The sequence below is a fragment of the Marmota flaviventris genome, chromosome 13, assembly GCF_047511675.1.
Source record: "Marmota flaviventris isolate mMarFla1 chromosome 13, mMarFla1.hap1, whole genome shotgun sequence".
In the NCBI taxonomy this organism is placed as follows: Eukaryota; Metazoa; Chordata; class Mammalia; order Rodentia; family Sciuridae; genus Marmota; species Marmota flaviventris.
Genome location: NC_092510.1, coordinates 53257996 through 53284033, shown reverse-complemented (window position 1 = coordinate 53284033; position 26038 = coordinate 53257996). Strand labels below are relative to the sequence as shown.

The following is a 26038-nucleotide window of genomic DNA, read 5'->3' as shown; positions in this document are numbered from 1 at the left end:
TTAATTAAAATGTAATAAAAATGATAGATATTGAAAAGAGGTTAAATATATATAGAAAAAGTTGTAAGAAAGGCAGAGCAGCATGAAAAGATTTGGTATGTTTGTAAATTTTCAAATAGATCTGTGTTTTTGGAATTTGGAGTTCATGTGGTAAATTGCAATAAAGAGAATATCATTTCAATTTTGAATTTTATAATAAGCAAAGAGGAATCACTTACTGAAGGTTTTAAAACAGAAAAATTGCAACTATGACTTCTTGATTTTAAAAGATGATATTTATCGCTGAGAATGAACCTATTTTTTTCTATCCTTTAAAAAAAAAATCTTCTTTTCCTAAACTCATATCTATGAAATGAATAATGGAATTAATTCTGAATTAGAAATTTGAAGACCAGGGCTATAGATTTTGTTCCTGTACTTGCATAAGCCTTTTGCCATCTTATGCTCTTAACTTCCTAGTTCTCAAATGGATCCAGTAACATTATTGCATACCGTTGTGAACACCAACTGAGATAGTACACAGAAGCTCTGTTCCGATGCCAAAGGATTATAATAGAGATACCACTTACAAAATGGAAAAAAATAAAATAGAAAAATGCCTTTTCAATAATTTAAATGAGCTTTTCCCCAGATATTTTAAACCATAAATACCTATACAGGTTTTACGAGCATCCTTGGAGACAGGAGATACAGCTTACAATGTCAAAGACTGACTTAAATACTTCTTATTTAGGAAAAACAAAATAAAAACAAACAAAAAAGAAAGCAAAAAAAAAGTGCTTGCCATATTTTCCAAAGAAATATTCTGTGATGGTTTAGCAACTAATACTGATTTATAAATAATTTATTTATATCTCTGAACTGTCTTCCCTTTACTATATCCTATTAACATTTAATTGAGAGCTTCTTTAATTTGACTGAAATATAACATTAAAATGTTAGTTCTTAAGTTTGGCTCCTACTCAATATTGAAAACCATTATCCAATTGTGAATACTAACAGAATATTAGCCTCTACCATATATTTAGTGCCTGCTCTTGATCTCTAATCCAGTGTTATTACATTAAGTCTAATTAAATCTAACTCTAAAAAATTTACAATAATTCTGCAATATTTTAACAATCCTGTTTAACAAATAAGAAAACTGAGCCTTAAAGTTACATAAACAGAAAACATCAGGGATTTTGAATCCTGGTTTGACCAACTTGAAAGTAGGAAAACAGTAAGTAAAGGAACAAGATGTGTTCCAGACGTGTAGTAAGTTAACTGGAGACTAGAAATCTGGGAAGCTGAGCAGGGAGGGGCCTGGGACTTAACTGCATTTTATTGATACTATATCAATTTATCAACTGCTTTTTAATTCTGGTAAATCCACTTCCAGTAAAGCAAACCTAGACACGCACTGGAATATCTCCAAGAGAAACACTCATCAGTAAGATGCAATGTGGAAGAATTTCAGTACAGAGAAGCTCATTTTAAAAATTCAAACATATTAAACTTGAATATAAATTTTAGATCAGTAGCAAAGTGACTATTCCACTGCAAGGATTTTAGTTTCTGCCAACTGTGAATTTCTTTACTCAAGGTATTTATCTGGGCACAAAAGCCTTATCTGTGTAACTGAGAAGTAGTACAAAATCTCTCTCTCTCTCTCTCTCTTTTTTTTTTTTAAGTTTGCTAATATAAAACAGCTGAGTGGGTTCCTGCACATTTAATCAAATTTTAAAAAGTTCACCTCTGGAGAAGAAAACAAACATCAGAAACTTTAGTCCAAAATGATTTCTGAGAAAAATTACAGAGCACTGATAACATAGAATAGAAGTCACTGCCTTCTCCCAGTGCCAACTACATGACACAGGACGGTGTTCAGTGAGTCAAGGACTGTACCGGTTATGGCCTGCCTCGAGTATGCAAGAGCACCACATAAATATTAGAATATATCCCAATCCAAATCTGTCCAGAAATTTCCTTGTTTATTTCAATACTTCACTCTTAGCTACTTATTAATTTGGACTTAATTTCTTCTCTAAGATAATGATTATCTCAATCCCAATCATTATTTGTGAATTATTCAGACTTTAGATAAATTTACCAGAATTTAGTTAAAATGAGATTAGTATAGACTTGAGGTGTATTTTGTCTCTCATTAACAAATAACAAAACCCTCCAGATTCCTTCAACTCTTAAAGTCCTCATGCTATCTTATTTTTGATTATCATAATTTAACAACCTTAAGAAGAGATGAATTGCCATTGAAAATTAAAACTCTTTTTTGCAAATTGCTTTAGCCGTTTGTTGATCTCTTCTTTCTTTCTTGCCTGCTTATATAATTCTTTATTAAGAAAGAGGAGTGTATTTGGTTTCTCTCTCTCTCTCTCTTTTTTTAAATGTTCTTTTCTTTTAAAAACTTGGTTATAGAACTTTATTTATTTACATATATGTGGTGCCGAGAATCAAACCCAGTGCCTCACACATGCCAGGCAAGTGCGCTACCACTGAGCCCCAGACCCAGCCCAGTTTCTCTCTTTTTTAACCTTAAAATTTTTCTCATTTCCTCTCTGAGCAAACAGATCCTTCTGGTGACATTATTAGACTTGTACCTGGTGTCATTGGACAGTCTCAAGAAAATCTGGTAACTGTGCACTTGAAACTTCAGAGTCCTTAAGCACAACTGAACTTGTTTTAGCCTCATGAAACCCAGACTTTATCTGACTTCCCAAACCCAAGAAAGCTGCTATAGAAGAGCAGGTAACATTATTTTGCTGAACACCACCTGCCTTTCAATTATGGCCCGTAAGTAAAGAATTTCAAAATAGGCCGGCCCATCTGCTTACATATCTCTTTCAGTTATCCAAAAGAAAACTATGAGCTCTTTTTAGGAGAACAGACAAAGCCAGAGGGACCCTGGGGCACTTAAGACTGTTGGAGCTGAGTGACCATGGATCAGACAAGACCAGCAGATTCACAATCACAGTGGGGATCGATTTCACATGATACTGTGGCACTATTGTCCTTCACTTGGAATGAGCATTTCAGTGCTCACTGGAGCTATAGGTTCAGCGTGAGGTTGTCCCCCAGGAGCCAGTCCAAACGCTTCTCCATGTGGGGGCTTTTTACAAAGACTTCAAGAGGAAGTGCAAATTCTCAGAACACCTGAGAGGACCAAAGGCAAGGGCCCCCCAGCTTCTTTTCTTTTGCTGTTGATACATTATTGCAAGAGGTTCTTTCAAGAAAAAAAAAAAAAAAAAAACTTGATACTAGTCAATTCAGCTGCTACAAAGGAAGCCATGTGACCCTTTGGACCCTGTGTACAAAGTTATCCTCAGATGCTCAGTGTCCTCATCTACGGCTGGAACTAGATGCTGGACACCTGGGGATACAGCTGTAGTCTGTATGACAGATGGGTAGCTGTGGTCTTGCCTGGTGTGAAAAGAAAGGGAGTTCAATGACATGTCATCCTTGGGGTTTCTACAAGTCTACTTTTTAATCTTACCCTTTGCTCTGGTTCACTCTCAAGCTTAAAAGGTCATTCCATGTGCTTTATATGGTACTCCATGTTTAAAATAGTCAAGAGTTAATTCTGATTTATTGTATCTTGAAACAAAACAAACCTTGTTCACATGGAAACATTATTTGGGGGAAGCTTGAGCCCAACAATAGGAATAAATTCTGCACTGTCTCTTCAAAAAAATATCTATAGACAACCATGTTTATATTGTATTTTTCTTACGTAGCATGTTTCTAAATGACTGGAAATGCCCTCGTATGTATCTCTAGTGAGTAGTACTAATATTAATAGATTTTAATTTGTTTTTAACAGACATTAAATTAATGTATATTTTGTCTGAATAATGATTTTGAGCCTACCTCCCTCCACTTTGCCATGTACTTTCAGACAACTGCCTACCTCAAATAATAGCAGATTTGCTTACAAAATTTTCTATAACAAGCAATATAAAATGTGGTAATACCTATCTATGAAAAACTGATCTTAAATAGTTAAAGAAGTATCTTTGAACTTCTTTGTAGGTACACTTAATTCTTTTTCTCATTTGTGTTTAAAGCTCCTTTATCAAACAAAATCACTAACATTCTGGGAAAATAATGCATCCCCAAAACACAGCCTGCAGAGGAAAAGTAGCTTTAAAACAAGAGATAGAGGTCCCTGGTGCTCTGGAACTTTCAAAAGCACACAGAAAAAAATACCTCTTTCCATGTGATACATATACACGATGGAATATTATTCAGTCATAAAGAAGAATGAAATTAAGACATCTGCCAGTAAATGGATGGAACTAGAAACTATTATGTAAATAAGCCAATCCCTAAAAAAACTAAAGGCTGAATGTACTCTCTGGGATGCCGATTCACAATAGGCAGGGATGGGGTGGGAGGTGAGGGGGTAGAGGTTCACTAGACTGGGCAGGGGGAAGGAGGGAAGGGAGGAAGGGAGAGGGGATGGGAATGGAAAGACAGAATGAATCGGACATAACTTTCCTATGTTCATATATGAATACACGAACAGTGTAACTCCATATGGTGTACAACCACAAGAAAGGGAATTATACTATATGTATGTACAATGTGTCAAAATACAGTCTACTGTCATGTATAACTAAAAGAACAAATAATTTTTAAAAGATTTAAAAAAAATACTTCTTTTCCTTAATCATTTGGTTGAAAGGTCCCTGAGTCCCATGCAGGATCTCTATGTTTCCCGCTGCTTTTTCGGCATGTGATACATCACAAGCCTCAAATAGATTAGGGACAAGGGAGAGATTTATTATTTTTTTTCTGAACAGATAGATATACAAGCCAAACTATTATGACAAGCTGATAAATGTGGCTTTCGCGAAAGCTTTTCTTCTGTAATAATACAACCAACAACAAGGAGGCGTGCTGCCAGCCTTCATGGGTCAGGAGGCGAGTTGGCTGGGAACAGACACAGCCAGGGGTCACACTGATTCTTCACAGCCTGCCAGAGGCTCCAATGTGGCCTAATGAGCCAAAAGAAGAGTCAGCCTTAACATCGACTCAGGAATGGTGGAGGCCCAGATTAAAAAATAATGCCATAAATTGTGGAGTAGACTTAAAAGTGCTTCTTCGGCATAGATAACATGTTGTTTTGTGACCTCAGTTTTATATTTCAACACTTCTGCTCTATAATAATCTCTCATTATAAAAATGTACTGAATGCACTGCCAACTTGGAGACCCTGGCTTTTGTATAGAGAGTTACTAAAACCTAATGTGGAAACTAAATTTGATATCAATGGAAATTATGTAGATTGGGGGAAAATATTCTAAGACAACATCCCCTCTAGTTGTTTGATCTCCTTTCAACCAGAAGGAATTCAGAAAGGTTCTCTGGACTTTTCACAGATTTTTTTTTTTTTCAGTACTAGAGATTGAACTCAGGGCCTTGCACATGCAAGATGAGTGCTCCACCACTGAGCTACATCTCTAGCTCTTTTTATTTTATTTTGAGATAGGGTCTGTCCAGACTGCCCTCCAACTTGCAATTCTTCTGCCTCCACCTCCTGAGTAGCTGGGTTATAAACGTGTATTCCTATACCTGTCTTAGACTTTTGCTAGATTATTGAGCAATAGTTAGAAGGTTTTAGAGCTGTTAAATTAAATTTTAGATCATATAGGAATTTTATACACTGAATTTGGAGTTTGTTCTGTGAGTTTCAAGCTGGTTTATTTGCCATTCTGAGAGTTTGGTATGTTCCAAATAACAACTAGAAAAATCACGCTAATTTTTTTTTTCCCAAACAAGTATGATTTTATATATCTCTACCTCTTTTTCAAAGACGGACATGTTAACAACAAAGCGTAAAGTATTCACAAATATGGGTCAGGGTTATGAAAATGAGCAGAATGCTTATGTAATCAAAATAAGAATAAAGCATGAAGCACAACATCATAAACCATAATGATCATGCTCCGGCTTCTAATGAAGCAGAACTGCTCTGAGAATATGGCCCTGACCATCTAATGAAACAATATACAATAAGCACTCCCACCATGAGAAGGAGCCCCTGGGCAGCACTTCCTGGTTAACAAGCCTTTATATAATGCTTTCTGATTTACAGTCACTTAACATATTTATTGAGCATCCAGTCTAAACCAGTATGAAGTAAGGCGTTGTGAAAGATTCAACTATGATGACATCTCCTGACTCTTACAAAGCTATATTTCTTTGGAAACAATCCACATTAATCAGAGAATATACAACAGTTTAACAGCTAGTCAACAACAGATAGGTATGGTATGGACACTGAATACAGAAGGGATTTGAAAGAGAGAGAGAGAGGTAAATGAGAGGGAATAACTTTCAAAGGAGATTCTTAGGTAGGATGTTCTATATGGGCTGCAGGAGTCCCAAGAATGTGAATAGAAAAAGGAGAATTAGAGAATTAGTCCTCCCTCTCTACTCCTGCTGCCCAAACTATTTTATTCATATATATATATATATATATATATATTTTTTTTTTTTTCCCCCAGTAAATTCATCCAACATGGACTAAGTATGTGCAAGGTGGGAAGGTACCAAAAAAAAAAAAAGCAAGATACCACCTGTCACCACAGCACTGATAGCCCAGTGAGAGCAGTGTTGGGACAGCCATATCATGCAAAGATGACTCAAGTGGTGTGAACAGGATACCTTACAAAGATAGCCCTGGGAGCCTGAGGGTGGCTTTAATTAACATTCAGGAATTTGATTGGTGCACATGGGCAGGGAGGGGCATTGTAGGTGGAGGCTCATCAGGACCAGAGGCACAGAGGCAGCAGAGAGCCCAGCATTTCCAAGGACTAGGACAGAGTTCTGCAGTCACCCAGGTCTCCTTTCATTTTCAGGAAACCTTATTTTGTCTGTCGATCTGCTTTTCTCTCCTGAAGTCTGTGTTGGATCTTTGAGCCGCAGTGCCTAGCAAGGGCCCGGGCACATTGTTAGCACTCAAGAGAACAGGAAGGGAGGGAAGAAGACACTGAGGGATGGAACAAGGAAAAGATGGTGAAAGGAAGTGGGAAGGACTAAAGCAGAAGGAAATGCTGTCAAGGTAACTTCAGGCCATAAAGAACTTTCAGCCTCATATTTGGACCCCAAAACCTGATTAAAGTCTTCCTACAATAAGTTAAAGAGGAAAAGTTTAAAATGAAACTAAATAGCTACCAAAGGAGGGAAAAAAAAAACCAAAACTCTTGGCTCTTAGCTAGGGATATGTTTATTTTCATGTATTTATTCTAGTTGTGTTTGTCACTGCAATGCATTTCCTCCCTCGGAAAGAGGGCTAGGGTGGGGGCTGGGTGATTGCAGCCTTTGGCTTGAAATCCACAAGCAGGAAGGACGTGCACTTTATAATACATACACACAAGCCATAAGGTTTGCAAATGATCTTATATTTGCTCAGTAGCCAAAAGAGGCAAAGAATGAGAATAAAAATAAATGTGTTTTAGCAGTATCAAGTCCAACTCTTCCATCTTCCCCAGGAGGAAAATGTATATTATAAAACACTAGGGCTCTAACAACCTCACCCGACACAACCCTTGAGTTGGAAATGTATGAGTTATCTTGGCTAGAGACAAAAGTTCTCTCATCCTTCCATATCACCCAGATGTCCATTGCAAAATGGGGTTCTGGAGAATCACAGCATTTCTCTTTAAAACCATGTATATTAGGAGCAACTTCTGTTCCTTTTCCTATCTAGCAGCCAAATGGGCTTTAACTATGTATCTGGATGAGAAAGTACCTCTTTTCAGGGTCACACATTTCACTTTTAGTTGAAGGGCATTTGGGATATTCATTCAACAAATATTTATTAAATTCTTACTCTGTTCCAGGCACTGCCCCCTGGACTTCATAGATGAGCAAATTAAATCCCAGAGAAATTAAAATCCAGCCCAATGTCATACAACTGGAAAATAGTGGGGCCAAGATTCAAAATTAATAGTTCCGTAAAAAATAAAAGGAATAATCTACAAAGTAAGATAAAAATTATCTCAGAGGCAATGATACTGGTTGTTAGTTCTGCTGCCCATAGCATGACTCTCTCTCTTACTAGGACAGGATCCTTCCCTGACCTGAAGCCCTATCCCCAGCCCAGAGATGGAGCCTAGTTCTGCAGCTATTTGATGTTGGTCGTTATGTCGTGATGGCTTTTGCTAATGATGGTGCATGAATCGATGTCACCTAGTGTTCTACAGCTTCCCCTGTGCCCACAGTTCTGATATCCCTCTTTTTGCTCTTAATATTCAGTGTCTATCTCTGTCTCTGCCTGTGCTTCTCTCTCTGATTAATATTAAGCAAAACAATTAGATCTTCTATCTCCTACAAATAAGGCCCAAACAAAGGCAATGATAGAATTTGGTAGCATTAGAAGGCTTTCTTTTTTTAGCTGACAGGGAGAGAAGGTCCATTGGAATGGATGCTGAATGAAAGATGAAAAGTTAAACTCAACTCTATGGATTGGAAGGTTTAAGGATTTGGAGACATTAATCTGGTCAATCATTACCAACTTGGAAACTGAGATCATTTTTATAGGCTTAGTTGACAATGGAATGAAAGGAAATCTCAGAAAGTGCTTAGTACATTTGCTTCACTGGGCAAGGCTGAGGGTGATTCATACTGGTTGACTATAAACTGCGCACAGTAGAACCTGGTGCAACCACCGGTTTTATACCTTGAATGCTGGTACCCAGACCATCCCTCCCACATAGCAGACAGGGTCATTTCATAGAAAGCTGAATGAAGAATTTTGACACGTTTCTTTATCAGAAAATTCCTTCTTTTCTTCATTATCTGTCTCTAAATTCCTAGGGAGCTAGAGACAAACCTCATCTTTTCACAATGATCCCCATCAATAGAATAGCACTTCTAACCCTGGATGGAAATTAAAAATCATTTAAAGAATTTTTATAATATTTCCAATGGCAGGGATCCACCCCCGCATTTATGTATCTGCATGTTTTTATTTCATATTTAAATTTACCAGCTGATCCTGAAGGGCAGCTAAGGTTAAGAACTACCTCCTTAACAGAAAGAGGAATAAAATCACACGATCATGTTAATAGATACAGAAAAAAAATTCAACACATTTCATGATTAAAAAAATTGGAATAGAAAGAAATTTCCTTAGGAAAATAAACACCATATTTGAAAAGCCCACAGATAACATCTTACTCAGTGTTTTTTCCTCTAAGATCAAGAACAAGGGAAAGATGCCCATTCTTAGCATTCTGTTCAACATAGTAATAGAACTCCTAGCAGGACAATCAGACAAAAAACAAAAAAGTAAAATCATCTCCGTTTGAAGATGGCATAATATTACATTGTAGAATTCTCTAAAAATACAACAAAAATCCTGTTAGAACTAATAAAAACTTTGATCAAATTAAAGGAAACAAAATCAACATAAAAATCAGTTGTGTCCCTATACATTAACAATGAAGTAAACAGAAAGGTATTTAGGAGAATAGCCCCATTTACAATAGCATCAATAAAATAAAATACATAAATAAACTGAAATAATCAGGTGAAAGACTTTTCACTGGAAATGACAAAACATTGATGAAAGAAAATAAAGATAAAACAAATAAGTGAAAAAATATTCTATGTGCACAGAGTGGAAGATTTAATATTGTTAAGATGTGCATACTCTACCAAATGATCTATAGATCCAATGCATTTTCTCTCAAAATCCCAGTGGAAGTTTTTTGCAGAAATTCGAAAAACTAATCCTAAAATCCATATGGAACCACCAAGTCTCCTGAAGAGTCAAAGCAATCTTGAGAAGGAAGAACAAAGCTAGAGGCACCATACTTCCTGATTTCAGATATTTGACAAAGCTACAGTAATTATAACAGTATGGTAATAGCATAAAGACAGATGTAGACTAATGGAACAGAATAGAACATCTAGAAGTAAACTCACACAGTTGTCAACTGATCTTTGACATTGTGTACCAAGGATACACAATGGGGAAAGAACAGTCTCTTCAACAAATGCTGTTGGTAAAACTGGACATTCACAGGCAAAAGAATAAAATTGCATTCTTATCTTTCACCATGTACAAAAATCAATTCAATATGTATTAAAGACATAAACCTTAGGCCTGAAACTATAGAAGAAAACATGGGAAAAACATAGGAGAAAGGCTCCATGACATTGGTTTTGGCAATGATTTCTCAGATATGACACTAAAAACCATAGACTACAAGAACAAAAATAGACAGGTGGTACTATATCAAACGAAAAAGATCCTGCACCACAAAGGAAATAACAAAGGGAGTGAAAAGACAATCTACGGAATGGGAGAAAATATTTGCAAACCACATATCTAATGAGGGGTAATATCCAAAACATATAAGGAACTCCTTCATCTTAGCAGCAAAACCCAACCCAATTTAAATATGGTTATGGTTTCTGAATAGACATTTCTCAAAGGAATACATACAAATGGACAACAGGTACATGCAAAGATATTCAACATCACTAGTCATCAAGGAAATGCAATCAAAGCACTATGAGGTATCACTTCATACCTGTTAGGATGGCTGTTATTGAAAAGAGAAAAGATCTGTGTTGGTGAGGATGCAGAGAAGAGGGAACCCTTGCACACTATTGGTGGGAATAAAAAACAGTGCAGACAATGTGGAGAACAATGTGGAGGTCCCTCATCAAAGCATTAAAGATAGAAATATTAGCTGATCTGGCAATCCTGCTTCTGGGTTCTTACCCATAAGAATGGAAATCAGAATCTCAAAAGTAAATCGGAATAACATGAATACGATGTTCATTGCAGCATTATCCACAAGAGTTAAGATGTGCATACAACCTAAAAATGTCCACTGATGGGTGAGTGGATTAAGAAAATGTGATAAATTCATACAACACAATATTATTCTGCTTTTAAAAACAAGGAAATCCTATTGTATGCAACAATACAGAGGACTTTTGAGGACATTGTGTTATAAAATATGCCAGTCACAAAGCATAAATATTGCGTGATTTCACTTACATAAGGTATCTAGAATAGTCAAAAACATAGAAACAGAGTGGGGAAAGGTTGCTGGGGCTAAGGAGCAGGCAAACAGGGAGTTGCTGTTCAGTGAATACAGTCTTAGATACGCAACATGAATCAGTTCTAGACATCTGCTGAACAATGTTGTCAGTATATTTAACAATACTTAAAGATGAGTTGAGTGTAAATCTCTTGTTAAATTCTTAGTAAAATAAAAAAAAAAGAGGAGGTATTATAGCAAAAGAAAGTGAGAGGAGATTGGCTCTATCATGATCTCTCCCAGCTCAGTCTAGGTCCAAATATGAAAAATTTTCTCAATTCTGCAAAGGCACAGTTACTTTCACCAATTTTGGTTCTGTGGCATAAAGATTAGGTTCCTTGGGCTGGGGTCATGGCTCAGTGGTAAAGCACTTGCCTAGCATGCATAAGGCACTGTGTTTGATCCCCAGCACCACATATAAATAGAAACATAAAATAAAAGTATTGTGTCCATATACAACTAAAAATATTTTTTAAAAGATTAGGTTCTGATCTTTTAATAGACATGTTCAATATTTTATATTTTTCTTCTTCTCCTTGAAGTACAGATTAAAGAAATGCTTATGCCTTTCAATACTGCATAGGTAGTTTAAAGGCAAATTAACCAAACAAGCATTTGAGTGTTTGCTCTGTGCTGAATGCTGTAAATACAAAAGAAGAGGAATTTTATGGCTTAATTGGGAAAATAAGGATTCCCCCGATTGATGTATAAAATGATGCTATCAAAATAGAAGTAAATATAAGAATACCAATAAATAACCCCAATTCTATAGATATATTATTTTCAAAACTTGAGGGAAAATCTTATTTCTCAAAATATCTTGCATCTACAATCAGTAGAAACTCTGTGGCAAATTAATAATTTGGTAAATTCCAAATAATTTCACACTTTTGCCCCTTGGCATTGATATTCTTAGTTAGACTTACCAACTTGTCTAATACATAGTAGCAGTACAAGAAATATTTATTGAATGAATTAATTAAAATTGAGAAAAAATAAAAACTTTAGAAAGGCTTTTGAACAAACCAAATAAAGAATTTTTAAGTGCCCAGAAAAAAAATTAGAGTTACAAATTCTCAAAATAGCAAGTAAAGGTTACAGACACCAAACACATTTCCAATTATGTTTTATTATTACAAACTGGTTTATCAGATAAACCAGACTACAAATTAGTCCTAAACGTTCAGTCATTGGCTTTAGTTCATTGTCCTTCTGAAAGGAGATAGGACCTTGGAACAATAACACCCTGCTAAGATATATGGCCTGGAATATTAGAAGTCCTAGTAATACATTTCAACTAGGCTTTGACCCAAAAAGTAAAATAAAGGCAACCTAAAACTCTTAAACATATGTCTCAAAATGAGCATTCTCCTCTAACACAATGAAAAGACCACCTCATATAAATGACACAAGTAGTCAGGTCTATGCCAAACCTGTATATCTTTTTTTTAAACAAAAACTCAAACATTTCCAAGGAAAATAAGGCTGATAATATACAAAACTAGATGGTTAAAAAAAAAAAAAAAAAACATAAATCTTCCTTTGGTGCTCACTTGAGCTAAAAGTTTTAAAATTTAAAAAAATATCTTGTGAACCTTAATTGAGAGAGATGAGATGCCTTATAAAGAAGAAAAATTTGTGCTTAAGAAGCCAAATCTCACCATTGACAATTTTGGCATTTATTATTCTACAACGTAGAGATCAGTTACTAACTTCTATATGACTAAAAGTATCAATATTTACATAGAAGAAAAAATATGTGTTATAATTAAAAATAAGAGAAGTTAGCATACATTCCCTCACACAATTATGAAATAAGGAGTTTAGAATGATCTTCCCCATTCCTGTGGAATAAGACTCCTTGGAGCTATTTATTTTATTTTATTTTTCTGTGCTTATATTGATACCATTCTGGCAGCCACAGCTCTTGGGAATAATTCCATAATCTTACTGTTTTTAGGCTCTCTCCACGCTATGATGATTTTTAATCTCATATTCATCTGATTATTCATCTCAAATTTTCAACTCAAAATTTATTAACTTTTCAAAAATGCTGTCATTCTTTGCAAGTGGACTTTTATTTTTCCTGTTTGGAAACATATGAAGCAGCCAAGCCCACTAATAGAATATTCATATGCTTAATTAATCTATAGTATTAAGTTGTTCCTCCATAGATTAATCAACTAAATTAATTTGGCATATGAGAAAGTAAAAAGACATTTAAATCTTTCTTAGGCACCAGCGCGCAAAGGTTAACACTGTCCTTAAAAGCATACAGCTATCAGACTCATTGCCATCTCAAATGAGCTGCAGTTGCCCTCTTGAGCTTGGTCTTGGCCTCTACCTACTGCAGTTGTACAGACCATGTTACTCTCAGTATGAAGTGCTTATGCATCTGGAACTCCTTATGGGCAAAACTAAATCAGCCAGCTGAAGACAAACCTAGAGTCCTCATAGATAGCTCTTTGACATCAAATTTAAAAGAAAAGGATAGACAAATGAGTGTTCTCTAAGTATTATTTCAAAATAGTGGGAATGGTGAAGAACTAGAAAAAGAAGCAGCAGCTAGTCAAGTTGGTCCATTGTTTAATTCTCTTGGAATAAAATAAAGGACCATATCAAGTGCAAGTAGGTATAGTCTCTTTTGTAATTAACATAAAACAAAAGCATGATCTGTTATTTGGTGATGTAAGATTAGCAACAGCTGCATTATCTGAGTTACTGAATGAAACTGAATATATTCTTACAGAAATCAGTGAAGTTGGTTGTTGCTTAAACCTGGGTTGCAGACAAAGGCAATTATCCATACTCTTATGATAAAAGTTGGGGAATCACACATTGCCTTCTTTTTGCAAGCCTCCAAAAAAGGATGGGGGAGAAGAATCCATCAGAGAACACAATTAAATCTGTTATGTAAAATCAGGGCAATCTAGCTCCCTTTATAGTACTAGCATATTGGGAGTAGAATAATTATTATTGATAGACTTAAAAAATCAGACTGGAGGGTCTGGGGCTATAGCTCAGTGGCAGAATGCTTGCCTAGCATGTGTGAGGCACTGGGTTCGATCCTTAGCACCACACAAAAATAAGTAAATAAAATCAAGGCATGTTGTCCATCCTCAAGTACAAAAAAAGAAAGAAAAAAGAAAAAAAGAAAGAAAAGAAAAGAAATCATACGGGAAAGTAACCTAAGAGATCATATGACCAGGACTGGAAAATTGACCTGGCAGGTTAATTTGCAGATAGATGGGATTTATTTGGACTGAATTTGAATGCTTACTATTAGACTACCATGCACATTCTAATTAATTGCTGAGCCTCTAGGGATACATATATTCATAACCTCTGATCATTCCCAAAGGTGTAAGGTAAATGAATTGAATTCAGATGTCTAAATCTGGAATGGGGAGATAAGAGAGAACACATTATTTTCATTAAGCCCATTTAAAAATGAATAAGAAAACAATTGAAAATCATTCAAGCTAAACTATAATAATCATTTCAATTCTTTACTTTCCCTGTGTCTCCTACTTTTTCATGTAACATGTTTGCTTTCCCATTCACTGATTGACCGGTGGCTTAGTTTAGCCAATAGAATATCCACAAACAAGCTTGGGATGGGCATTGGGAATTGCTCTCTCTTGCACCTCTTCTATCACCAGCAGAACTGGCCTAGGCTAGCTTGTGGAGGATGAGGAACCAATGGAGCAGAATCCAGTTTCCCGTGTTGGCTCAGGTGAAGTCTGTCCAGATCAGTGGCAGTAAGTGGATATGTGATTGAGCCCATCCAAGATCACAGAATCATCTAGCCAAGCAATGTGAGGTTTAGGAGTTGTTATGCAACAGTCTTGGGCTACTAGATAAATGGTATAGCAATTAAGAGCTTCCATTAGCACTAAGGATCTAGGAAAAATAAGACTGTAGAATCGATGGTACTGGTTACTGGGAAAGAAATTAGAAAACTTTTGTATCAAATTGGTTTTAAGTCTTGAAGCTGAACACAGACCTCAGAACATATCTATTTCTAAAGTACAAGAGTCAAATATGTTCTAAATCCAATAGAGGGATAGATCTAGGGCCATATTTAAGCAATGTTTTAATTACAGTTAAGTATTAACAAGAAAATATTAGAATGTTTTTCATTTTGTTTTACACGCATACTTATTTCATCTTTCTCACTGCTTAGAATTATATATTTTAAGGAAAATTAAATTTTGTAATAAAATAATTTAACTGAAAAGTTTGATGCTAGCTCTCTCCACAAACTGACTGCTGAAAGCTTAACTTTTTTTGGAATATGAGGCTGGAACCCCAGGAATTGCTGTTATAGTGGAGGAAGATTGTGACTGCCAGAAAAATACCAAGAAAACAAATAGCTTCTTAGGTGCTTGACAACCTGGGAGATGATGAAGATTATTACACTTCCTCCTAAGACCATGAGTAGGAGCATTTAAACTAAGTAGGCTAAAGACTAGAATTCATGCCAAATGAATATTTGATTATCTATAGGTACCAAAGGAAACTTGTTCCACATGTTCATTCCACATAAACAAAGAAAATACAGAGGTGAAAATCCTATTTACAAAACCTGTGAATTGATATGAAATGTGCGAGAGAGAGAGAGAGAGAGAGAGAGAGAGAGAGAGAGAAACACGCCAAGGAAACACACAAACCTTTGGGAATCTCTAATTTCAAATATAAAAATCCCACAGCAAAGAAAACTGAATTTTGATTGTGGAGGGCTGTTTCTGGGTGAGTGGGCCTGACCAGTGTTCACAGAGGGCCCCTATAAGAGTGAGTTCTCTGCAACAGCAGCTTTCAGACATTTAAAAAATGATACATATTTCCTTTCTTTCCTTTTTTTTTTTTGGGGGGGGGGGTACTGGGGATTGAACTCAGGGGCACTCAACCACTGAACCACATCCCCAGCCCTATTTTATATTTTTTATTTACAGACAGGGTCTTACTGAGTTGCTTAGCATCTCACGGTTGCCAAGGCTGGCTTTGGCCTCCTGATCTTCCCATCTAAGTCTCCCAAGCTGCTGGGATTACAGGTGTAGCCATGGTGCTGAGAAAAATTGATACAGATTTTCTATCATTGCCCAACACTCACACATACACACGTGCGCACGACATACGTGCACAGTGTACATATTTGTATGTATATATGCATGCCTCCTTTTGAAAATACAACACACACAAGCTTCTTGAATTATAGCAGAAACTATCCAAGTTGTCTAAGGATAGCCTATTTTGTGGCTAAATTATCAAGTGCATTCTAAAAATAAGAATATACTACATAAGAGCCAAGTTATTCTAAGAGTCAGCATTGCAACATCTCTGAACATTTAATTGCACAACATACTTACATAGTATTATCACAAGGGCATTTATGTAATCACTGTGAATCTTTTAATTGTATTAGAGATGCAGATTTTCTAGAATTGCTACAGAGGCAATAACTCAGTCTTGGTTTTGCTCATTTTAAAACCTGTAGCTGTGAGATTTGTCATTAGGGTATAATGAACTAATGAAGTCCTATCTTGGAATGATGTTTGCAGAAAGCCCGGTATAATCATGGACTGAATGGCTGAGTCAACGTATATGTCATTTTTCTAAAGAATACTGGAATCAGCACAGCTCAGCCTAAACCTATCAACATAAACCCTACTGAGCAACAGCGTTGAAATATGCAATAAAGCACATACAAACAGTCCCTTCATGATTAAAAAAAAGAAATTCTTCTCTGGAGATTGCTCCAGAGTTTAATGATGGTAACAAGTTGTAATTTGCTAAAGAATGACTAGAATTCTTTTAAGAGTATGAAAGTATTCATGTGTGTAATGTATTGGTCCACATTAAGTACCAGCTGTCTGGAAATAAAGACACACATTAATAGTTCTTTATATTCTTGCTAAATTTGGAAATGTCATCTATTTGGCAGCTTTTTTCTTCTTCAAAATCTTAAAGAATGGGAATCCCACTCTTTTTTTTTTTTTTTACTTCTTGTGCAGTTTAGTATGAGTTTACTGAATACATTGTCTCATATTTAAAAATGAAATGAGACATATCCTCTATGTGTATATAATTCAAGAACTTAAATTCTACTTGCTCAATACATTATAATATATTTGGAATACATTATGAACATAGGAAGCTGATATCTTCTATGGTATTTTCATAAAATCCTAACAACTAGAGCCTTAATTTACTAGATGGCAAAATTTGTTATTTCTGATTCTCACATAGCATCAATATTTTATTATTTGTGGAATGATAGAATTTTACTTGTGATTTTTAGATTAATTCTTTTTATTTATTTATTTATTTTTTTTTGAGAGAGAGAGAGAGAGATAATTTTTTTTTAATATTTATTTTTTAGTTTTCGGCGGACACAACATCTTTGTTTGTATGTGGTGCTGAGGACCGAACCCGGGCCGCACGCATGCCAGGCGAGTGCGCTACTGCTTGAGCCACATCCCCAGCCCTAGCTTAATTCTTAAACTGATTTTTGATGTCTCAGTGAAAGATTCTAACACAATGTATTATTCATATTACTGAGACAATATGAAACTTTTTGCACATTTCTTAGTAGTTCTGTGACACACGTTTTGACTCATTCCTATAGAATATTCATGGATGCTAATTTGAGAAAACTAGACAACAGAAACATTCCAAATTTGAACACTCGGCTTTACTGATGTATGATTATTATCAGTTACATTATCTCATGTAGCATTACATATTGAAGATTCAGGAAGTTTTTAATGCTCAGGATTAAGAAAACAAATGAGTCATAGGGAAGAATTATCTAACCTCTCTTTATCAATTCAAAAGCCTAGTTGATATGAAGCTAGTATCAAAAAAGACAAAACAAACTTTTCAGTGGAGATAATCCAACAGACCTATCTTCGACACAGACCCAAATACCAGAACTGATCTGGTATCTCGCAGGATAAGTCTTTTGGTCCCATTTCTCAAGGTACATTTACAATGCGAACTGTTTGGAACCAAAATGATTTCTAGCTCTCAACAGGTTCAGTGAAGAACCATCTATTAAGCTTCTAATATCTGTTAGACTCTGCAGACCCTGTGCAGAGAAACAGAAAAGAGGAAAACTCAGACCCTGATCTGAATTGTTATTAAAGTCAGTTGACATCTTCCTGAACGTGCATCTCACTGCTTTCTGCTGTTTGTGTATAGAAAGTCTAGGAGAATCAGCAGATGCATTTTTTCTTCTGTTTCATGTTTTATAACAGCGATTTTGATCAAGCCTCCTTCTTGCTGCCTTTACCACTTTTCACTGCCAAATAAAGAACTGCATTAAAAAAAATATTTCCATGGCACTTTGTATTTTATAGTTTGGAAACAAACCTAGACATAGACCACACTGCTCAAGAAGCAGTTTCAAATTATTATTACTGTTAGCAAAATATTTCCATTCTAAGGCCTCGGGCCTTTTCCTGTGTCCAGCTGTCTTCTTCCTGACTCTGTCTTCATGCTACAATTTCTACTGACATTGCTGTTCTTCCAGCCCTCCATTCGTTGAACTGATTAACTTCTGGTAGAACATTTATAAAACTAAACCAATATATCATTTATTTGCAAAGTACCAGGTAATATTGGAAACTGAACATACATTCAGTTTGTTAATAATGCCAATATTAATGCTACCATTGTCACCTTGATTGTTAAAAGGATATAAAAAAAATACAGTTATTTATGGAGCTAATGATTCTAGAACCATTTCAAATAATAAGTGTTCCTTCCAATTCTAACAGGAAAACCACAAGATTTCCTTGGAAAATGAGATAAACTGCACATTGCTCATCACAGAAGAGTGTATAGATGCTCAGCTGGAGAGGAACATAAGAAAGAATCTCAAATTTAATTCTTTGCACTTCCTTCCATTCATCTAGACTTGTGAGCAACAAAACGCTCTGTGTCATCCCGACCACAAAAATGTGCCTTCAGTGGGCTACCGCTGGTTCTCATAGTGGGTAAAGGACTTACTTGCTGCTGAGGCAGCGTCTCAGGGAGTAGGAGGCCCCTCCGCCGCAGGTGCGTGAGCACTCGCTCCACGGGCCCCAGGCGTCCCATAGGCCATCGCGGTCCTCCTCGGAGCGTGCTGCCCTGGAGCTCTGCCAGAAATGAGAGGATGGTCAGCATCTTGTCCGCATGGAACCCAGAAACACGCATCCTGAAATGTGGGTGACTGCATGTCTGCAATAGTGGCCATACTGGAAATGAAAACCAGTATCCATTTTTTTTTTTTTTCTTAGTACCTGGGATTGAACACAGGAGCAATTAACCACTGAGCCACATCCCCAGCCCACCCACCCCCCTTTTTTGTATTTTATTTAGGGCCTCGCTGTTGCAGAGGCTGACTTTGAACTCCTGATCCTCCTGCCTCAGCCTCCCGAGGCATAGGCTACTGTGCCCAGCTCTGTATCCCATTCTTAACAATTTAATAATGTGTCTATGTTTGAGGGGAGGAATATTTAAATATCCTGGGCTATAAAAGAAGAGGACAAGAGGTTGCACTAAGGAAGCAAATGACAAAGAAAGCTATAAATAGCAATCTGGGCTAAAGGAAGATTGATTACACTGAAGTCACAATTTTGCCCTGGGTGCATGCATTTATTCTTTCTCTCTTTGTGAGAAGCATCTGCTCTACAGGTATTCCTGCTTTGAGAAGCTTGACATGTGCATACCTGCACTGCTTTCCAAAATCTAACCATATGTTCTTCAAGACTCTTTTTATGAAGCAATTTATTCTTTTCAGATTGTTAAATGGAATGATCGTATGAGATGATTTTAAAATTGCAGGGACTGCTTGTTATTTATAGGCTTCCTAGAGTAATCTGCATCTGCTGTGAGGATAATTATCATTATACACAGGTCTCAATGTTGCACTTAATATTTCTCATAGAGAAAATGATAGCGTTTGTGCTACAGCTAATTAGAACAAGTTCTGGAGCTAGAAACTCAGTTTGGGTATGGATTCTGTTTTTTACTATGTGTCCTTGAACCAAGTAACTTACCACCACCCTGTGCCTCAATTTTACTTTTGATAAAATGGGGGTGATATTATAAGCATGCCAGTTCATGTACCCAGACCCTATGTAGGGGAACTAGCTAAATGAACTTAGCCCCCAACTAGTCCCAGAGTTAGGGATTGATTTTTTTATTTTGCAGTAATGGACTGCTTTATAAGATAGTTTCTATAGGGCTGAGTTGTTCAATTGACTTCTCCTTGGATATTTAAGACCTATACAAATAAAATCAGAAACTTGGCCTACAATTTTATATAAATGGTTTTCTAACTGATACTTGGTTCATTTAGATTCCTAAATCATTTGAAGGGGAGGTGGGAAAATACGAACCGAGGATCAACTCAGCCTGGGGTGGGCCAGGAGTTATATGGGCTCCAGAGCTTCCTAGTTGCCTAAACTTGGGTACCTACATAACCTCTTTATTCTTGTTTTCTTATAAAATAGGGACATTAAAGGCAACTATAATCCTGAATCCTTGTGAAGATTAAAAGTGTTAATATACAATAAGCAAATAAGGTGGAAGCAACCCAAATATTCATGAATAGATGAATGTATAAACAGAATATAGCATATATATTCAATGGAATATTACTAAGTCTTTAAAAAGGAAGGAGATGCTGGATTGCTGGATGTAGTTTCACACACCTGTGATCCCAGCAGTGTGGGAGACTGAGGCAGGAGGATTGAAAGTTCAAGTCAGCTTTAGCAATTTAGTGAAGCCCTAAGCCTAAGGTAAAGGCCCTAAGTAAAAAAGGGCTGGGGATGTGGTTCAGTGGTTAAGCACTCCTGGTTTTACCCTAAGTACCAAAAAAGGAGGAGGAGGAGGAAGTGGAGGAGGAGGAGGAGCAGCAACAGCAGCAGCAGGAGTGGAGATTCTGGCCCATGCTACAACAGGAATGGACCTTGAAGACATTATGCTAAGTGAAATAAGCCAGAAAGCCAGACACATCAGACACATACTATGTGATTCCCCTCATATGAGGTGGCTAGAGTGGCCACATTCATAGACTAAGAAAATAGAATGATGGTCACCAGGGGCTGGGGGACAAGGCATGATGAGTTGGTGTTTAATGGGTACAGAGTTTCAATATGGGAAGATGAAAAAGTTCTGGAGATGGATGGTGGGTGGTGAGGTGGTAGAACAATGTGAATGCTCTTAATTCCACTAACTGTACACTTCAAAATGGGTAAGAGAGTAAATTTTGTTATGTATATTTTATTACTTTTATGTATATTTTACTACAACAAAAGTACATACATTTTGAAAAACACTGCATACACATGAGTTGCTATTATTATTCAACATTATTGATGATGTTATTAACATCATTTGTAAACACATATATGCTCTCTCTGGAAGGTTACAGGATGTACACTGGTAAGGCATGTGGGTTTCTTCTGTTGAATGTACCAGAGTCACTGCAGTCTTTTTTTTTTTGGTACCCAGGATTGGGATTGAACTCAGGAGCACTCGATCACTGAACCACATCCCTGGTCCTACTTTGTATTTTATATAGAGACAGAGTCTCACTGGGTTGCTTAAAGCCTCACTTTTGCTGAGGCTGGCTTTGAACTCAAGATCCTACTGTCTCAGCCTCCCAAGCTGTTGGGATTACAGACATGCGCCACTGCACCTGGCTAAATCACTGCACTCTTAGGGTATCATCTCGTTGAAATCCCGACTTTTCTACCATGTTACCTTGCAGCCACCTGTGGTATTACATCTCCAGGGACCTGTGAGTTGCTAGCAATATTGGGTTACTATAAAATATGTCATACACCTGGTAACCCCAAAGTCTATCCTTTCTATAGGAATTATTTATTGAGCCCCAAAGCCTGAAATTTAGGATTAATAAAACCAATCTGTAATCATTATAATGCAAAGTACCCTGGTTTAAGAAGTTAACTAGTGAGAGAGAAAAGTCCTATGCCATTGAAGTACATGTACTTAAGTCTCTGCTTCTGAAGCCCATTAAAGTCACTCCTCAGATTTGCAAAAGTTTACTGTACATCTCCTGATACCCTTTGTGTTTTCTCTGTGTGACTGGAAGATGGAACTGTTGACAGAGGCTCAGTATTTTCCTGATGAAGTTACTATTTGTGTGACAAACATATATTGGTATAATGCCATTCTCCTTATTTATCCAAATTTAAAATGACTGAGATGAAACCAGTATTACAAAAGCTAGGGTTTGTGCAGTAATGGAAGTGTGATGAGTGAATACAAACTTTGATGCTTTTCAATTAAAACCATATCAAATTCCTACATGGAGCATTTATATATGAACTGCATTTCCCTGTAAAATAGGAATACCAGGATGCCAAAACCTTAGAGAAGTTTCCCCTGGCTGTTCTCCGGGTAAGATCTTTAGGAAATGATGTACGGTTGTGATTTTGTTTTTCTACAAAAATGAATTGTTTCAAACTCTGTGCTAAAGTTGCTTGGTATTTTTCATGTTTTGTCTAAAGAGCACTAAAAGCCTCTACGGTGACATTTTGCTGACTAAATATCTTACAAATTACAAATTACAAATTCAGCACAATTAGTAAGTGCCCACATTGCTTTGAAAGAGATCTCACATTATTCTGGAAACAAGCATGGGCCTCGTTCTCAAAGGGGAACAAATTCCAAGTTTTCTTTTAGCTAGTGGAATAAACATAATTCATTTCAACTGAATCCATGTTTAATGTTAGAGAAAGTGATTTTCCTCTTCTTTAACTGTGCCAGACTTTTACATCTAAAACCAGAAACAACATTTTCACAATGTCTTTCAGTTCATTTAAAAACTAGCAGTATTTGCTTATTTCAGTCTATAAGATGATCTTCAATGTAAACAACTTTTGTGTCTGGTCTGGGTAGAATTCATGTTTATTTCTCTCTTTCTTTTGAATATGCAGTCTTTTTGACTTTATTGAAGCATTTTTTTAAGTGTAAATTTTGAATGGTATCTATTTTGGGAAACTGAGGCTTGAGGGAAAAAAGGAATATTAGGTAGCCCAATAGAAAATGGGCTACCTAAAAGCAATATTGATTGCTTCTGAAACCCAAATTATAAGCTTTTCTATATAACCAAGACAATATTTCTCAATCTGATTTTTATCACAAGTGGAATATTTTAATTTAAATGCCTCAAAAAGAAAATTATAAGTGCTGTTAAACACAGCAATTAAGAGAGTAAATTTCAACAGCAATGTTATGTGAGATGATGGTCTTAAGTTCTTTGTTTAAGCCAGTGTTTCACCAGTAAGAGATCTATCAAAACAAGTCAAAAGCACATCTGATAATAAATTTGAGGAAAAACACTTTTCTTAGTATAGCATGTATTTTACTTTATAGTTATTGGATGGGTGAAAATGAACAATGGGCATCTTTTGAGCTAGCATTTGAGAAACTAGCAAACACAGAGAGAAGAAAGGCCTAGATCTTGAGTCTATGAAAATGATGTCTTGAGTTATTCAACTTAGAGAAACATCATAGTCATTTCTAGATCTTTGGTGCCACGTATTGATCTTTAAATGTAGTTTTTGATGAAGATCCTTAAATCAATGCTTTCTTGTTGAAAAACTCAACACCCAATGCCACAATACCCTTGAACCATTCCTCCAGGCTAGTCAGGAGGGACTAAACTTCTACAAATGCCAATTGCATGGAATACAGGTTTGGTTACAGTTTTTTACATACCTCCTACATATCTTAGAAGAGATTCCCTACCTCCCTTGACCTAAGAATGGGGTCACTTTCTCACCATTACTTACTTATCTAGTTTTCATCTGATAGTTTTGCGGATGATTTCAGAACCAATCGCACCACCAAAGTCTCAGGTAGAAGATCCAAGGCTGAGAGCTACAGTAGTTAAATGCTTTGAGCAACCACATGAAGTAGTATTTTCTCTGCTTTTCCCTGTCCAATAGACACTTAACCTTGGAATGACCTCTTATGTACCACTTTATCCAGAAACCTTTTTCACTGGAACCTGGACAGGTTATCAAAGACTTATGGGATTGGAGGATAAAGCACAAATTAGCAATAAAAGTCTCTAGAGTTATATTTGCTCAGAGGTATACATACACAGAGTACTTGGAAAATATTTTTTCCAAATGTTATAACAAGAGGTCAAACTATACAGAACTAAATGAAAATAAAAGTAGGTGTTGAGGAAATGGCTGGTTGATAGGTATTTGTAAAATTGAAGTCATATAACAGATGAAGTTATATTATAATAAAAGTGTTTTTCAGAAATCAACAGATCCTCAAAAGCAACAAAATAGGTTACAGGATGAAGCATGGAGTGGTGCTTGCAACTGTAAGATCAGCAAGAAATTACCTGAACCCCTGATTTTCCTCTTCTCCCAAATAGCAATCAGTTTAAGTCATCTGGGGCTATGCATGTGGCTATACAAAATGGATATCACACACCTCAAATTAAAAAGAGGGGGCAACCCCTCCAATGATGAGAGAACCATTTTTCCTGTGGTGTGTCCATGCAAAGTAGAGAGACCCATACACAGAAACCTCCTGCCCAGGTACATATGAAGGTTTGGAAACAAATCTGCAGATTCCATTTTTAGCTTTCCTATATACATCAGGTCTCTATAAATCTTATCTAATCCTTGGCTTTTTTAACAACTTGGAATACTGGTTCTGCTGCCAACTGTACATGGTAGGAGTGGTGATTCCCTGCTCCTGAAAGCTTACAGACATTAAGCAGTAACTGGGCTCTTGTAAAAGTCCATTAGCTTTTGATGTACTTTCTTAAAGGGCATGGCGTATGGATACTGAGGCGTGCGCCTTCCCAGATGATATTTGCTGCTAGTTTTGCTTAGGAAATTCGGATCATCTGGTTCTTATCACAGCTGCACTGTTGGGGGATATGATGAACTGCCAGTGACACAGTGCATGGTCTTTCAGAGGCCACTGCATGAAGCCTGTCCCTTGCTACTGAAGAGAGAAGTCAATTCTGTAATAGGGTGTAAAAGCTATTCAGGCCAAAGGGACTTTTGTACCCATCTTCTGTTTTCCTTCAGTATGTCTATGTGCACACCCAAGCACACCCTTTGCACATTTCTGCCAGGAAACCTAGGCCTGGAGGGTTAGTAGAGGTGAGGGGGAAAGCTGGAATTTATTAAATCCCTATGTGCAGGCAGTATGCCAGGGTTTACACAAATTATCGTATTTAATCCTCATGATAAGCCATTCAGGTGGGAATCCCCCTGCCCATCCCCTGCATTTTACAGGTAAGAAAACTAAGGTAGAATAACTTGCATCATGGTTCAGGAGAAAAGAGTGCAGGATCTGGAGTCAACTAGACTTGATTAATTATACACAAGTAAACTTGACTTAGGCTTATGGCCAAATCTCTCTGAGCCAGAGTTTCTTCATTTGCAAAATGGGAACACTGATACTTCTCTTGGTAGGAAGTCTGTGAAGATGAATGGAGAGAATGAATTCAAAATACCTAGTGTGATTCTGGCATATTCTAAGTACTTTATCTCCATCCTCATGCTGCAAATACACAAACCTCCCCCAACCTGAAGTCCTACAGTTAGTATGTAGTAAAGCCAGGTTTTATAGCCATACCTAACCATCTTTTATGCTGTTCTCCCTTGAAGTTTTGACTTTCCTTTCCCATTTGAACAGCATTTATCAGTGTACAGATTCATTATTAAATGACAAAAACTAATGCTGTTACTTTATACAAATTTAAAAAATTATTGTGTCCTCACTGTTCTTCCAGAACCCTTGAATAACAACTTGGAGACAAAATTAAGATAGCTCTGTTACTTTTTAGGAAATAAAAACCTGACTCTGCTCAATGTCAAGTGCTTCAGTAAGATTTTCATTTCAGAACTATGGTAACTTGATTTTTTTGTATTCTATCCAAGGACAAGGCTAGATTACTGCTCTCTAGCTGAGAA

General features: G+C 36.5%; 1 protein-coding gene across 1 annotated transcript in view; it reads right to left on the bottom strand.

The window, feature by feature from the left end:
* Positions 1–26038, bottom strand: part of Adamtsl1 (ADAMTS like 1) — a 369220-nt gene that overhangs the window by 316353 nt on the left and 26829 nt on the right. The window contains exon 2 of the mRNA XM_027950603.3: positions 19080–19207. Coding sequence (XP_027806404.2) covers positions 19080–19207 — 128 coding nt within the window. The remainder of the gene's footprint in view (positions 1–19079; positions 19208–26038) is intronic.